The following is a 17,347-nucleotide window of genomic DNA, read 5'->3' on the forward strand; positions in this document are numbered from 1 at the left end:
GAGCCAAAAACAAGCTGCAAAGGAGCCTGGGAGCCCCTAGCAGCATCACCAAAGCTAGATGCTCAGGCACCTCCAGGGCTGACAAAGGCCAAGGACAACGTGCATCAGAGGAACAACTGAGTCACAAAGACCACCAGGGCCATCTCAACTTCTACCCACAGGCACCCTTTCATCCACAGAGCCACTTCAGAGCTCCCCTCTCACACTTAGTCTGTGGGGAGGGTGCCCACATCGGCCCTTTGTTACTCGGGCTTCCTGACTTACTTGCTTTCTATAATTCCCCAACCCTGCCCCTCTGGCTACCTGCATTAATGTCAGTAAAGCCCTTAGGATTAAAAGCGACTGGGCTCTAGGGTTTGGGACAATGCCCTCAGAATCTGATGGAGGCCAGACTGGGAAGCCACAGACTCAAAAGGGGATGCTTGGAATTTTGAAAGTGTTCCCCAGTACCCTCCATTTCCCACAGAGAGCCCCCAACCCAGCTCAGCCCCCTCCACTGGTCACTCATTCAACCAGATCCGGTGGAAAATGAACAAGGAGAAAGGGACAGTGAATAAAAGGATAAGACTAGCTCTTTGAACTGACAATGAATGAAGCAGCTTCCCAGCAACAACAAAATTCCCAGGGCAGGCCCTGAAAAGCCAGCCATTCTCCAGATAGGATTAAGCACCAGAACAGTCAGCCACAGACAGCACAGCGGGCAGTCCCTTCACCACAAAGGGACAGTCCCTAAATGAATCCACCAGTGTGTGACTATGCCAGCACTTGCTGGTTCCCAGCAAGAGGCACATTAGAGGTAGGTCCATTGGTCTGACGTGGGACAGCAGGAGGAGGGGGAAGGATACAGTGCTAGCTCGACTCATTGGTGTGATGCAGTATGGCAAGGGTTGGGGGGAAGCGAGGATACAGAGCTAAATGGTTACAAACTGCTGGGGGTCAGTCTGACAGCCAATGGGGCAAAAGAAAACTGGAGCCACAGAGCCAGGATGGCATGGCCAGAGCTGAGTGCCCTTCCTCAAATCACATAGTAACAGGACTCTAAGCCAGTCCTTGCTGTGCCCTCCCCCATCCCTTGGATCTGAATGTAACTTATTCATGTATAGCCAAGGAGAGGGAGGATGCGGAGGACTTTGACCACTGAGTTACAGGTCCCTAGAACTCTCTCTCTCTCTGGAAGAGAGTGGGGAGAATATGAGTGTCTTCCCAGTTCGGCTTCATGATTCTTCCTTTTTTGAATCAGTTCTCAAAAATACTGCAGATGAGGCTGAAGGAGGCCTGTTCTGTCCGAGGCTATAGCACTAGCTGCCCTTCCGCCTCCCCTGTCTGATCGCTTCCGGAAACACGGGAACAGAATGGGTCCCTATCCCAGGTTACAGATCTGTGATTTGGGAGGTTACCATATGGTGTCTGACCATCATATGCGCTACTGAATTTGCCCATTTCAAACTTCAGTAACCAGTCCAGCCCCCTCATTGGGTACAGCAGCCTCATCCAGGGAGAGAGCCCCCCAGCTCAGAGGGGACTTTGTTCCCTAACACTCAAGGGTTCAGCAGCCCACTGCTTTTATCCCTCCACTTTCATCTAATTGACAGTCCCCACCCCCTTCTACCTGCACACAGTGAAGAGAGGTTTCCGAGTAGCAGCCATGTTAGTCTGTATTCGCAAAAAGAATAGGAGGACTTGTGGCACCTTAGAGACTAACAAATTTATTTGAGCATAAGCTTTTGTGAGCTACAGCTCACTTCATTGGAGAGCCATCCCTAGGCCGGGAGGGGGAAGGGCACGAGGAATCCCCAGTCCCCTTTCCAATTCTGCATGGGAGAATGACGCTCATTGTTCTGCAACACAGAGAGCTCCAGGGAAACAGGTTTCACAGCCCGGACCCCTCCCAGCAGACAGCGGGGACCATGTGGGGAGGCATGTCAAGTGCCATCAGCTTGGGGTGACATTTGCCTCCTGAGTTAAGTGGGTTTGGAGTCAAACCCATGGCATGCTTCGTCCTTGAGCCCCCATGAGAGGGGACTCCCAACTGGAGCAGAGCAGCAAGGGAGACATTCTGCTGCCTCACAGCATTTCAAAGACTCCCTGAGCCAGAGCAGCTGCAGAAGCCATGATTAAGATGGAGCTCTCTATATGGGGCAACCTCTGAGATACGGAGGTGGAATGTGTAGGAGATAACCAGTATGACCGCTAGAGACCTGTGTATGACCTGCATTGTAAACAAGTTCTTTACAACTTACAGGAGAATAGTGCCAGGCCCAAGAGGTTCAAAGAGCTACTGTCAAAGTCGACTGAGCTCTGCCCTTCAGGGTGAGGAGACTCCCAGGCTCCACCAGCCACAAAGAAGCTCTTGGTTCTCTCCCCACTTTCGTATTAAATAATACTTCATCACCTCAATGTGACCCAAAGGCTGCACTGTGAACGAGGTCCAGAGGTATATCGGGCTCTGCTCAGCAGTACACAACATCTGGGCTCTCTCAGAAACCAAATCAACAGGCACTGTTTTTCCAGATCCCAGTTCTGCAAACCTCTCCCCTGCCTGGGATCAGAATAACAAGGCAGACTCTGTCCTGTTTACAGCTCATCAGCCTTAGGAGAATCTTCAGGCCAAGCTCTGCCAATGAAGCGCCACTGACTTCAGCATGACAACACACCCGTAACTAAGGGCAGGATTAGATCCTGTAGCTAGAACATAATTAACAGTTCTGCTGCATTGCTATTCATGAGCCAGAACAGAGCTCAGCTCCCCAACCAATTACTGGGCCGGACTGGCTACACAGGTTTCAGAGTAACAGCTGTGTTAGTCTGTATTCGCAAAAAGAAAAGGAGTACTTGTGGCACCTTAGAGACTAACCAATTTATATAAATTGGTTAGTCTCTAAGGTGCCACAAGTACTCTTCTTCTACTGGCTACACAGTGCTCCAAGAGAGAGCACCCAATGCCCCGCACCATCACTGGGCCGGACCAGGCTGGCTGCACAGAGCTCATAGGAGCAACGTAGCAGAACTGTATATTTGTCACTGAAGTGGAGGGGGAGGCTCAGACAACAGCCGGGTGCTTGGCAGTAAGATGTCACACAAGTGGCTCCTCCTCAAGGAGCTCACAGAGATTATTGTCCATTCCTCTATTTCTGTGTAGATGTGGACCTTTGTATGTTGCAAGTTTGCCTCAAACACACGGCATAAAATCTGCTGGGTGTGCCCCGTGGCCAAGTCAACAGTACTGCAAAACCTGCGCTTCTGCCTTCCCAGCCTGTGGGACTGGCCACATCGACAGAGGAAGCAGACAGTAGGAACTGTCTCTTTCTGGACTACGTAGGTGGAATCCTCTTGCTTGGGGAAGGCAGGCTGCATTGGTGACACCCAGCAGGGCTGGGAGCAGACACTGTAGAGCACACACAAGATCAGATCATCCCTAAAAGGTTCTCCCTGCCCTGCCCATTTCTCCCCTCCAAGCAACCGTGCTCAGAGCCAGCTCCTTGCACACTCAGACCATGGAGTCAAGGAGGACCCTAGAACGTTTGGGACTCAGTCAGCCAGCCAGTCCTTGCAGGCTACATAATCTGCCTCAACAAATTTCAGAGTGGTAGCCATGTTAGTCTCTATCAGCAAAAACAACAAGGAGTCTTTGTGGCACCTTAGAGACTAACAAATTTATTTGGGCACAAGCTATCGTGGGCTAAAACCCACTTCATCAGATGCAAAGTAACTGTCCAGCTTCTAGCAGTGACCCATCCTCCTGCTGACACAAACTAATGATCAGGGAGAGTCGAGCCTAAGCACCACACTACTTCAAATGCCAATACATATACACATACACACACACACACCCCAGCATTGAGAGAGGAATCCCAAACAAAGTGCACTCCCAAGCCAGTCCCCCTTCGCTTTCACCCACTGCTGTGGTTTGTCTTAGCCCAGCCCCTCCTGCTACAGTGGGAGAGATGGGGATGCTTTGCCCTGCTCTAGGGCTGCCTGTCAGAGTATTGCACAGGTTTTCCAGCCATTAAATTCAACCCTCGAGAAGGCAGGTGTAACACATAGGATCACCTGGCACTGAAAATGCTAATGCAATTCTGGAACGCATAACACAGGGATCTCAAGTAGGAGTAGAGAGGTTGTATTACCTCTGTATTTGGCACCAGTGAGACCGCTGCTGGAATATTGTGTCCAGCTCTAGTGTCCACCTTTCAAGAAGGATGTTCTTGAGTACGTAGAGAGGGGTCAGAGAAGAGCCACAAGAATGATTAAAGGATTAGAAAACGGGCTTTATAGTGAGAGACTCACGGAATTCAATCTATTTAGCATAACAAAGAGAAGGTTAAAGAGCACCTTGATCACAGTCTATAAGTACCTACATGGAGAACAAATATTTGATATTGGACCCTTCAGTCTAGCAATGGCTAGAAGTGGAACTGAGACAAAGTCAGAGTGGAAATAAGACGTAAGTTTCTAATAGTGAGGGTAATTAACCATTGGGGCAACTTACCAAGGGTTGTGATGGATTCTCCATCATCAGCATTTTTAAATCAAGATTGATTGAATGTTTTCCTACAAAATATGCTCTAGTTCAACCAAGAATGATTTTGGTGAAGTTCTATGGTCTGTGTTATGCAAGAGGTCAGATTAGAGTATCACAGTGGTCCGTCCTGGCTTTATAATCTATGAAATGCAACTCCCTCTGAACAGCAGCTGTTCAGACAAGGATCTCTCACCTGGTGCCAAAATGTCGCATCCTCTGTTGTTGGGATACAGCAGCTGCTTAACAGCTACATAGTAACACTACAAAACAGTTTAGAAGAGTGAAAGGGCAGAGGGAATATCTAATTGAAATGGCAGAGGGAATTCAGAAGTAGGATGGAATTACCCAAACTGAGATTTTGTCAAGACAATGGGGTTAGTTAGCACACCTACTGCTGTGAGAAAGCCCAAAGGACCATGAATAACTATGAGAGATCACAATGTCAGTTTTAAGTCCCATTTGAAAGACTTCTCCAGCATCACAGCACCCCTAGCACAGGATTGGCGCATGGGGTCAGTTCTGAGTTCATTTCCTCCGGGGCACCTGGCGTTGGCCACTGTCAGAAGACAGAATGCTGGGCTAGATGGACCTTTGGTCTGACCCAGTATGGCCGTTCGTATGAATCAGATGGCAGAGCATCCCCTAGTCAGCTCCCCACCCCCAATCCCTGTAGTATCTGATGTCCCTTGGAGGTCCGCCCCCATCATAACATTAATCAGACCCAACCAGTCTTGCTTAGATAACAAGATCCCCGCACAAGGGGGTGCAGATCCAGGGTGGGGGAGATGCTAGGCCAGCGAGAGGACAACTAAACCAGTAACAAAGGCAGTAGCTCAGTGACAGAGCCCTGAGCAGAAACGGATGATACTCTGCAGCAACAAAACCACATGCACAGCAGCACTCACCAGAACCTAGGGCTGCAGTGAGGAGAGCAAAGGTAGGACACACTCACCAGCGCTGCAGCACACGGACCAAGACAAAAGCAGACTAGGCTCCAAGCATGCACACACACCAGAGTACAAAACCCCAAAACCAATGGAAGGGGTATGTGCACATGGGCTGAGAGCAGAGGAGTACCCATACACCTGTGGTCTGACTGCTCCTTGGCAGCAGTGACATAGCCCCCTGTAATGCAGATCAGCCGGATTTCCTGCTATTTAACCCCACATATCAGGCCCTAAGGAATGTGTTTCAAATACATGAAAATACTTAAATGCCAGGAAAACATTCCAGCTAAGACATGAAGCAAGCAGTCTCAGAGCCCGAGGCTCTCCAGCTGATTCTTCACAGGCACCTCAGCAGGAAACTGGGAATTTAGCCCCCCTCTGGGGTGGAATGCAGCAGCTGTTTCACAGCTAACTGCAACATTACACAAGAGTTTAGAGCAGAAGCAAAGTGGATTTCCAGGTCCAGATTAAACTTCAAGGGAATTTAGGTTGTGAGAAGAAAACCTGAGCTAAAATTTGGCCAGGACACCAGGGCTAACACTTCACTCCTGCAAAGTACTGTGGGATTGTTACAGACCACAACTGCTCAGGGCTTCAATTTAAATCTCATGTGAGAGACAGTAACATCAGCAGCACAGTACCCCCTAGCGCCACGCTGGGGCATTACGGTCAGCACTGAGTAAAGACAGCCCCTACTGCCACTCCATGGAGCACAGCACCCCTCGAGCACCACACTGGGGCATGGGTCTGTCACGGACTCAGAGGGAAGAGTGCCAGCTGAGGCACCGCCATTTCTTGCTGCTGCTGCGCCCTGCAGGGTGGATAAAAATCAATGATTTAAAAAAAAAACACCTGATTTTTTTGTTTAAATTGGATTTTTGAGGAGAAACCTATCTAAGGATAGTTTTAATCAAGATATCTTTGAGCTATAATGACAGGTTTCAGAGTAACAGCCGTGTTAGTCTGTATTCGCAAAAAGAAAAGGAGTACTTTTGCATCTGATGAAGTGAGCTGTAGCTCACGAAAGCTCATGCTCAAATAAATTGGTTAGTCTCTAAGGTGCCACAAGTACTCCTTTTCTTTTTTCAATGAATAGAAGATTGTTGGGGGCGGAATAGATCTGGACAAGGAGAAGAAATCTGGAGATAAATGTGAGAAGAGAGGGACGAGGGACAGGCAGTAGAAACAAAAGTGAAGCTGTTTGAGCAGCATATACCAGAAGTCTTGAGGTCTTTCTGAGTGTAGACTTCATTGATTTGAGACCTACCATACTATTTCCCCTAGAAGGGAAAACCTAGAATGGCAGCAGTCCGTAAGAGAGACCCAATTTGGGTCTCATCTATCTCTGAGTTGCGAAGAGTATGTATTAAGGTTATAACAACCAATAAGAATGCACTTTTATGCATTCCATGATTAAATCGAGTCTTCCTGACTAGTGATTTAAATCAAATCCACCCTGGCACCCTGAACATTCGCTGGAGATCTCCCATCCAAGTACTGCCCAGGCCTGAACCTGCTTAGCTTGAGAGATGAGTCTAGATCAGTGGTTCCTAAACTTGTTCCGCCACTTGTGCAGGGAAAGCCCTGGGCGGACCGGTTTACCTACCTGCCGTGTCCGCAGGTTCGGCCAATCACGCGCTGCTTCCAGCGGCTCCCATTGGCCTGAAGCAGCGAACCGCGCGGCCGAACCTGCAGATGAAGCAGGTAAACAAACTGGCCCGGCCCGCCAGGGACTTTTCCTGCACAAGCGGCGGAACAAATGTGGGAACCACTGGTCTAGATCATAGCAGAGGGTGGACCACAGCTGACAAAGCAAAAATTTACAAAAAAGTCCAAGAAATATCCAGATCTCCGCTTCTTGTTGCTTATCTGCTCTATCACAGAGAGATATAGCTGTAGCTCACGAAAGCTTATGCTCGAATAAATTTGTTAGTCTCTAAGGTGCCACAAGTACTCCTTTTCTTTTTGCGGATACAGACTAACACAGCTGCTACTCTGAAACCTGCTCTATCACACACCCTTCCCCTCAATGATGCCAGCCACGAAGGTCCATGTGTCAACTGCTCTCACAAATATCCTCATGCTTTCTTCCATGCCATCCTTATGTATGGAAGGCCCTTCCTGCACTGATCCGTCAGGCTACTACTCCCTCCTTCCAAATCCTCTCCAAATCTACTTCTGCCAGGACTCCTACAAGGAATCAGCCATTAACAACAGGCCAGCTGAGCAGTCATGAATACGCAATTATTTGCTTGAACTATACCAAAACAACTGTCAGTGACTGAGAACCCTCAAGTTATGCAATAGCTACTCACACACACACTTGGTGCATCTTGTTTGCAATTGGTTTACAGCTTCTTCAGGGCAGAGGTCACGTCATCCTATGTGTTTGTGCAGCACCCAGCACCACGAGGTGCCATTCCTCATGGGGGGCCTTTGCGAGGCACCACAATACAAATACCAAATAAGATCTACCTCTGAAAGGAAGCAATGGGCTGAGAATGTGAGAATGACAGGATAGTTGGGAGTCAATGACCCCATGCAGCCTGAACTTAGCACAACAAGGAGTGCGGCATTCAGAGAGTGCAGTAACACAAGGCGTTAGAATGCAGCGAAGCAAATTTGGGGGAATGAAGAAATCTCATGGGGGCCCTGGGAAGAAGAGTTAAAATCCCCCTGAGTGGGAGGAAGCAGTGGGGGCTCCTCAGGCACCATTAGGTACAAAAGATTCCTCTGAAAATGAAGAACGCAGAGAATAGGAAGATGGATTGTAAGGGACTAGCTCAGAGACATGGCTAAAATACCCTGAAGCCAAATGGAAGAGGGAGAGGTAACAAAGCTTCACAGGATCTACAGATGGACAAGGCCCATAGATCACCTAGTTCATCTTCCTCCCCACATAGGACGGTCCAGCTATCATTACCTCTCACTACGCTGCTCCCTATATTTATCAATGTCATGGTTCAAGGAGACACAGCCAGATACATCTGCAAAAAGCAGCATGAATTACTACAGTCAAGTGGAGTAAGGAGGGATTATATAAACAAAGCACAGAGAAGTAGGTCCAGCAATCAGAGGGGAAGGGACCCAACCGTTTCTAGAGCCCCTGAGATACTGAGTAAGTCACAGTCTGGCTAGCAGGTAAAGGAGGGAGATTCTGTGAGAATAACTATCACTAAGGAGCTGACAAGGGGATCCTCAAATATATAAAGATGTAGCAGGCAGCTGGCCCAGGGCTGCCTGTACCTCAGCGGGTGCAGGAAGTTAGCTAGTGAAATTACTGAGAGGAGAGATTCAGCGGGTGCAATAAAAGCCCCAACTGGTCCCTGAAAAAGGACTGAACAGAACCTAACTAGTCTTTCCCATCTCTCTGCCTCCACCCTTCCTTGCTTTGTACAGGGCCCAGATAACGGGCAAGCACAGCATGAAGGCCACCCTGGGCAGAGAGAGATTTCTGCCATTCAGTCCAATGTAACTGAGTACACAGCAGCCTGCATAGCTTTGTGGTCCTGCTGCTCCCAGCCCGCCTCTACTGTTACACTAATTTGTGCTTTGTCCTAGAATGAGTACTCCTTGGTGTATCCCATGTGTCTGTACACTGCCCAACACACTGATATTGACTCTGGCCTCAGAACCCCCACAGATGGGGGTATCAATCCACATTTCATATATTCATTTTCATATAGTTTAAGGCCATAAAGGATCATTATAATAATCTAGTCTTGATATGAAGACATCAAGAGATGGAGAATTCACCACTTCCATAATTCTGAGGCCAGAAGGGGTCATTGTGATCATCTAGCCTGATCTCTCTATAACACAGGCCGTAGAACTTCCCCTAAATAATTCCCAGAGCATGCCTTTTAGAAAAAACATCCAATCCTGATTTAAAAATTGTCAGTAATGGAAAATACACCATGACCCTTGGTAAATTGTTCCATGGGTTAGTTACCGTCACCGATACAAATTTACACCTTATTTCCAGTCTGAATTTGTCTGGCTTCAACTTCCAGCCATTGGATCATGTTAGACCTTTCTCTGCTAGACTGAGGGGGCTATTAAATATTGGTTCTCCATGTAGGTAGACTGTAATCAAGTCACCCCTTAACCTGCTCTTTGTTAGCTGAATAGGTTGAGCTTCACTTGGTAGTTTGATCCAATGGTTAATTAACCGCACTGTTAGGCACAGACTTTAAATTTGAATTTTCTTGCTTTAAGTTGCAGTCATTGGTTCTTGTTATGTCTCTCTCCACTGAATAGAAGAGCACCTGGCATTTTCCTCCTCTCAAGGTTCTTATACACTATAATCAAGCCATATAATTTTTTTTTTGATAAACTATAATAGATTGAGCTCTTTCAGTCTCTCACTATAAGGCATTTTCGTCAGCCCTCAACTCATTTGTTTGTCTTTTCTCCAATTTTTCAACTTCCTTTTTTAAAATGTGGACACCAGAACTGGACACAGTATTCCAATATTGGTCTCAACAATACTGTATTGAGATTTAAAATCACCACCCCACTTCTACTCCCCTGTTTATATATCCAAGGATCATATTAGCTTTTTCTACCCCAGGATCACAGGGGGAGCTCAGTGCTTGTTCACTGTTATCCCTGAAATCTTCGTCAGAGTCACTACTGTCCAGGATTTGACAAAAGGGAAAGCTGTGGCAGAGGGGAAGGAATGAGTTGAGTGAGGAAACCAGCTGCTCAGCCTCAGACAGGACCACTACAGCAGCAGCTGCCCCAGCTACACCTAACTTAGAGAAACACAGGCTATGTTGAAATACAAAGGTTCTGCCAATTTAACTAAACTGATTCCTAACACATTCAAGCACCAATCAAACAAAAGCAGTTTCTAAGCTGAATTTGTTAAATTACTGCCACTTGTGTGTTTAGACAAGGCCTGAGATGCAGAGAATTCCACACAAAGACCAAGGGGACCTGCTCATTGCCAACCCTCCTTTCCAAAGGGAAGCAGAGTGCAACAAGGCAGTACAAGAGGCAGGAGGGGAAGAGCTGAAGCCATTGATTAATCTTTGCTGGCTGTCTCCCTCCATACCAGGGAGGGGCTGAGTTAGTGTTGAGAGATTAGAAGGAGCAGCTTTACTCCTCCACGGAAGTAAATAAAAACCCAGAAGCCTCCACCCAGGTCCCAGCAAAATAAAGGCTGATCTTAATTAGCCCAGCAGAGGCCCCGTCTGGCTTTGGGTTTCACACAGCTGGGCTCAGAGCTGCAGGAGCCCAGCCCGTGGACAAAGGAGGTACCTCCTGCCCCAGGCCAACTGCAGTGAAGCAGGAGGGAACTCTACAATCAACAACTCCCACCTACCAGGAAAGGGCCCTGCTACTGATGCAAACAGCAGGGAGCCAGAGCAGGAAGAAATCTATGCAAAGCAGTCAGAGCTTGCCAGTGCACCCACAAGCATCATCCTAACTTCCCTCCTCCACACTAGGAGCCAGCAACGAGAGCTCTTTGGATCAGCTGCAATCTGGAACCCACAAGGGAGGCACCTTCTGTCCTGGGTCAGTGTCACTCCAGGAGTTTGGGCAGGAAGGAAGTGCTCAAAGGATCTGGACCCCACACGGTGAGAGTCCCCACGGCTACATTCCTTTGTCTCCTGCAATCCTCAGCATGGAATATGAGCAACTTTAGCCTTTGCTTCTCCAGCCACACTTTCCATGGTGAGACCTCAGCTGCCATGTTTAATTTGGATGATTTCCCAAGTCAGACACTACCCATGTCAGCCCTATGTCTCCCACTGCCAGCTCTCCTCCTCCTCAGTCACTCAGCATGGCAGTCATCCTTACATGTCTGTTGTCAAGCTTGGTTCCTTGTCCCAGCTCTTTCCTTCTCTCCATGTAACTAGCCTGCCTGCCCAGGCTTCCATCATCTCCCACCTGCTAGTGCAGCCTCCCATCCTCACATCTCCCATCACTACCCCTCCAAGATGCAGCTACCCTGTAACTTCTCTATTACTTTCAATCCTACGCAATTCCACCCTCCTCCACAGTCCCGCTCTCTCTGCTCCACCCAAGTTTCTTCTGACCTCTCCCCATCAACTCCTTCACCCACCCACTCTAGACTCAATGCCTTCTTTTATGACTCTCCCTATGCATGGAAGAGCCTCTGAATCTCTGTTGACCAAGCTCTCTCCCTGCCCTGTAACAAAACTTTCTTGCTAGACTATGCTCATGTCATTCAGTATTGCATTCACCCGCCATGAACTGGTCACAGAGACTGGATTAAATGATCTAAGAGCCCCTCACAACTCTAATGCAAGAATCTGACCTGCTGTGCTTGCAAACTAAGCCCCTAAGTACAGGGACCTGCTATTTGTTCCCCTGCTGTATATACTGACAGTCCTGCGGAAGTCATCCTACAAAGGCTAAAAAGTGCAGGTGTCCGTGGGAAACAGAGTGCTTCCTTTCCTGGAACTCAGGCACTATGGTGATGGGCACAGGGCAATTATAAAACCCTAAAAAGATTCAGGGGACTAAAGTTATCAGGCCACATAGAACTTAACATTTCAAACTAAGGCTTGATCTTATGTCAGTATAACTTGGTCGCTCAGGGGTAGAAAATCCACCCCCCGAGCAACGTAATTTTACGGACCTAACCCCTGTGTAAACAGCGCTCTGTCAAAGGAAGGGCTTCTCCCAGCAACATAGCTACCACCTCTCATGGAGATGGATTAACTATGCAAACGGGAGAAGCTCTCCGGGTCAGCCTAGGTAGCATCTTCACTAAGCGCTAGAGCAGCACCAGACCAAGTGCAGCTATGCTGCTGGTTGCTGTAAGTGTAGACAAGCAGAAGAGCCATCAGAAAGAGCTCTGGTAGCGAGTCCCCAGGATAGGACAAATGCTCCCAACACACAAATCAAATCTATCCTTGCAAGCTGCTAGAGCCCAGTCCAGCCGCCACAGAGGAAATCTGGATTTACACATGGTGGGATTCTCCAAGGAGTAGGTAATAAGAGCAGGTGAAATGGAAAAGGTGCTACGAGGAAGTGAGGTACATTTATTCAGACTTTTACCAAGCGCCCTCCATCCCCGCACCAACCCTAAAGATGAAGTTGCGGAAACTGAACGGGTGATGGGTCAAGCCTGTTCAAAGCAGTCTCAGCGGCAAGAGAAGGCAGAAGTTTGAACCAGACCAAGAGCCCTTCCCACTGACCCCAACATTTGAATGGGCTGGGTTTTTTCAGGAAAATTTCTACAGGGAAATAAAGATGGATTAACTACAACCCCTCCAGCTCCTTATTCCCTGCCCCCATACTCCAATTCCTTCTACTTAGAGTCTATCGATGCCTTCCAGAGCCTCCCTGTTACCTGTAGGCAACCCCACGGCTACTACAATATCCCTTCCCCCCATTACCAGTACCACCTTGCTATTCCTGCTGCCTTGCCCGGTTCCCCGCCCCGCTCGCCAGCCAAGCGCTCCTCTTTCACCCAGCCCCACAACGGCACACGCGCTTCCCCCTTTCCAGTGCTCCCCATCACCGGCGCCCCTGCCCCAACCCCAGGGCTTCTGCGGCCACGCCCCCTCCAGCGCCCCCCAGTACTCCCCCCCGACGGCTCGCCGCCCGCCCCGCCCCGCTCCGCCCGCCCCACCCTTCCCACCCTGGCCCCGCGCCTCCAGCCAGCCCCAGGCCCGCGGCCCCGAGACCCCCAGCTCCGTGCGGACCGGGCCCGCCCCCGACACGGGCTCCCGCCCCACACAGCGGGCGCCGCCGCCCGCGGGCGCCGACCTTGGGCAGCTCCCGCAGCTGGTTGGCGTCCAGCAGCAGCTCCTCCAGCGAGCGGCTGTAGCGGTAGATCTCCTCGGGCACGGCCTGCAGCGAGCAGTGCCGCCGGTCCAGCGCCTCCACGTGCCGGTTACAGCGCCACAGCGGCGGCATGCAGCGCAGCATCCTGCCGGGGCGGCCGCGCGCCTCCGGCCGGCACAGGGGAGCGGGCCGGGGCGGCCGCGCCGGGGCGGGGCGGAGGCGGGAGCCGCTGAGGGGTGGAGCCGCTGAGGGGGGGCGGCTCGGGGCCGGGGCGGGAGCCGCTGAGGGGCAGGTGGGGGGGGGGCGGAGCCGCTGAGGGGGGCGGCTCGGGGCTGGGGCGGGGGGCGCTGAGGGGCGGGGCGGGGGGCGCTGAGGGGGGGCGGCTCGGGGCGGGAGCCGCTGAGGGGCAAGTCGGGGGGGGAGGGGCGGCTCGGGGCCGGGGCCGGGGCCGCTCTGGAGGGGCCGGGGGCGCTGAGGGGCGGCTCTGGGAGGAGGAAGGGCCGGGCCGGGGAAGGGTCCCGACGCTCCGGCTCCGGCTCCTCCTGGGCGGCCCCGGGTCTCAGTGGCCGGGGAGGCGCGAGCTCCGCATGGCCGCCACGTTGGGCCTGGTTCCCTCAGACTCAGGCCGCGGCGGTTCCGACTCCAGCCCGGGTCGCTGCAGCGCTCGGGCCCCGCCGGCTCCTCAGGCCGCAGCCGCTCCGCCCCCGTGATGGGTCCTGGGAGTCCGAGTCCGGTCATCTGGAACTACGGCTCCCAGCATGCCTCGCGGGCCCTCCGCCCCCCCGGAACTACGGTTCCCAGCATGCCCCGCGGCCGCCCCGCCCCGCCCGGATCTACGGCTCCCAGCATGCCCCGCGGGCTCCCCCGCCCCTCCCGGAACTACGGCTCCCAGCATGCTGCGCGATATTCGTGGCCCGGTGGGAGGACGCTGAACCGGCCCCGTGGGGGGGCGCAAATGTCACCCCTGAAAGCGGGAACCCCGCCCGCCCCCGGCTACAAGCCCCCAGCCCGTCTGCAGCCGCCGGTCCCTCCCGCCCCCCCTTCCCCCGCCACCTCCCACCGACCCTTCCTCCCGCCCCCCCTACCGTCCCTTCCCCACCACCTCCCTCTTCCCGACCCTCCCCTCCCTCCCACCACCTCCCCCCAACCCTCCCTGCCCAGCGACCCTGCCCCTGCCACCTCCCTCCCGCCACCTTCCTCCCTTCCCCTCCTGCCCCCCCAGACACTCCCTCCCCCCGCCACCTCCCACCAACCGTCCCTCCCCCCAGACCCTCCACCTCCCTCCCACCCCCCCAGACGCTCCCTTACCCTCCCGCCCCCACAAACCCTCCTTTCTCCCAGCCGGCCCCTCCCCACCAACCCTCCCCCTGCCACCTCCCTGCCCCCCTTTCCCCCAGCCGGCTCTTCCCCACTGACCCTCCTCCCGCCTTCTCCCTCACATTCTTCCCTCCCACCCCACCCACAGACTCCCCCTGCCACCTCCATCCCTCCACAGATCCCCCCCCCGAACATCCTCCCACCACCTCCCTACCACCTCCCCGGACCCTTCCCCCACAGACCCTCCCCCCACCATCTCCCTCACACTCTCCCCTCCCCCCACAGTCTCACTCCCTCCACGGACCCTCCTTTCCCCCACCATCCCCCCCCTGCCATCTTCCTCCATCCGCCCACCATGTCCCTCCCTCTCTCCCACAAAGATTCCCCACTGTCTCTCTCCCACCCCCCAAACTCCCCATCTCCCTCCTACCCCCAGACCCTTCCCACACCCCCACATTTTCCCATCTCCCTCCATAGACCCTCCCGTCTGTCACTATATCCCTCCCTCCCCCACAGACTCCCCCCATCGTCTCCCTCCCCCCACAGACCCTCCTTTTCCCCAACCAGTCCCTCCCCCACACACAGAATCTACCCCCACCATCTCTGTCCTGCCCCCCCCAGGCTCTACCATCCCACCACCATGTCCCTCCCTCTCTCCCACAGATTCCCCACTGTCTCTCTCTCATCCTCCCACACACACTCCCCATCTCCCTCCTACCCCCCAACCCTTCCTGCACCCCCCACATTTTCCCATCTCCCTCTCACCCTCCCCCACAGACTTCCCCCATCATCTCCCTCCCTACACCCCTTCTTTCCCCCACCCAGTCCCTCCCCTACACACAGAATCTCTACCCCTGCCATCTCCCTCCTGCCCCTGAGGCCCTACCCTCCCACCACCGTGTCCCTCCCTCCCCCCCAGGAAGATTTCCCACTCTCTCCCTCCCACACACACCCCTCCATCTCCCTCCCACACACATTCCCCTCCCCATCTCCCTCCTGCCCCCCACAGTCCCTCTCCCCATCTCACTTGTGCTCCCCCTAACACAGACCCTCTCCACCCCCACTGTCTCCCTACCACCCCCACCACAGACCCTCCCTTTCCCACCCACTGCCGTCTCCCTCCTGCCTCTGCCACAGACCCTTCCTGCCCCCAACTTTCTACTTCCCACCCCACAGACCCACCCAATCTCCCTCCTGCCCCCTATAGACCCTCTCCCATTGTCTGCTGCTCCAATACACACACATCCTCCCCCGTCTCCCTCTTTCTCCCCCACACCCAGACCCTCTCACCTCGTCCCCATTCTTCCCTCCACCATCTCCCTCCCTCCACAGAACCTCCTCCTTTCCTCCACCCACTCCCTCCCCTGACTGCCTCCCTCACATACCCCCACATGTAGTCCCTCCCCCCCCAGGTCTCCTTCCTGCTCGCCACTGTTCCCCATCAGTCTCCAGCACTGCCAGCTTCCTCTGCCGTTTTGAAATCCCAGTAGAACCTCAGCGTTACGGACACCTCAGGAATGGAGGCTGTCCATAACTCTGAAATGTTGCGTAAGTCTGAACAAGAGGTTGTGGACTTCAGCCATGTGGGGGCTTGGGGCTGCGGGGGAGGGGGTCGGGGCTTGTGCCCAGCAGGAGCATCAGGGCTCAGCCCTCGAGACCTGAGGGGAGCGCTGGGGCTCCACGCCCAGTGTCACCCTCGCGGTGGGCACCAGGGCTCTAGCCCCAGCAGTGGCACTGGAACTAGGGCTCCCCCGGCTCTCTTCTCGGTTTTAGCCCCAGGTGGGTGGAGCCAAGGCTCGGGGCTTTAGCTATGGGGGGAGCACTGGGGCTGAAACGGGCTCCACTTGTAGCTAAAGCTCTGAGCCCCAGCACCCCCAAGCAGGCTGAAGCAAAGAACAGAGCCGCGGGGCTGAAGCACCACACCCAGCATCCCCCTCGGCCTAAAGCCCTGAGCCCCAGTGCTCCCAAGGGTCAGAAGTCCCAAGCCCCCATTGCTGGAGCCCTGAGCCTCGGGCAGTACAGTATTTCCTTTTTTTTTTTTTTTCCTCCGGGGCTGCACTGCTGCCTGATTGAGGACTTCCAGTTCCACATGGTGTCAGGTTGACCGGTAAGTCTGTAACTCTGCTGTTCGTATCTTTGAGGTTCTACTGTGTTGCCGGCACCCAGTGCCGAGAGGCTGAACAACAGCTTGAGTAGGTTCGCTACCCGGTGTGCTACACCCAATAATCACAACGGGGTGGAGAAGCAGAAAAGTTTATTTGAAGCTTCAAAAAGGTACAGGGAGATTTGAATCTCAAATCCTGTACACAGAGCAGGAAGTTACACAGGCTTTTATACATCCTTTTTCCCAGCATACTTATCCAATAGTAAACTGCCCCAAGTATCCATATAGCCAGCCAATCCAGCTCCCAGCTAGTTCCCTTGTTCTCTGTATCATTTCTTAAACCATACATAAAGCTGCTTTATTCAGCACTGTTCTTCCATATCTGCCCTGTGTGGCCTTGCTTAGTTTCAGGCAGTCTGACTCCGCAGCATATTGTTGCAGATTCTCAGCATAACTGCTGTGTGCGCCTCCGGGCAGGGGGGCCAAAGACACTTGGGCCTAGTACGCAGAGCCTAGTGCGAGGGGGCTTCATCGACACTCGTGGTCTTCCATCCCCTCGAGTTACCCAGTGGCCATGCCCCAGTGTCCCCAACAACTGTATAGGGCATGGAAAGTAGCCATCTTTCCTGCTGGCAGCCTGATTCCAACCCTTGTGGAAACAAGGGGAGATATATGGTGGCCATCTGTACT

The 17,347-nt window shown here is 52.9% G+C and overlaps 1 protein-coding gene across 18 annotated transcripts in view; it reads right to left on the reverse strand.

The window, feature by feature from the left end:
* Positions 1-13,380, reverse strand: part of SCRIB (scribble planar cell polarity protein) — a 238,448-nt gene extending 225,068 nt beyond the window's left edge. For all 18 annotated transcript variants that reach the window (XM_077809562.1, XM_077809575.1, XM_077809561.1 and 15 more), the window contains exon 1: positions 13,219-13,380. In XM_077809562.1, the coding sequence (XP_077665688.1) occupies positions 13,219-13,380 (162 nt within the window). The remainder of the gene's footprint in view (positions 1-13,218) is intronic.
* Positions 13,381-17,347: the final 3,967 nt, after the last annotated feature.

The sequence above is a fragment of the Eretmochelys imbricata genome, chromosome 2 (genome assembly GCF_965152235.1).
Source record: "Eretmochelys imbricata isolate rEreImb1 chromosome 2, rEreImb1.hap1, whole genome shotgun sequence".
In the NCBI taxonomy this organism is placed as follows: Eukaryota; Metazoa; Chordata; order Testudines; family Cheloniidae; genus Eretmochelys; species Eretmochelys imbricata.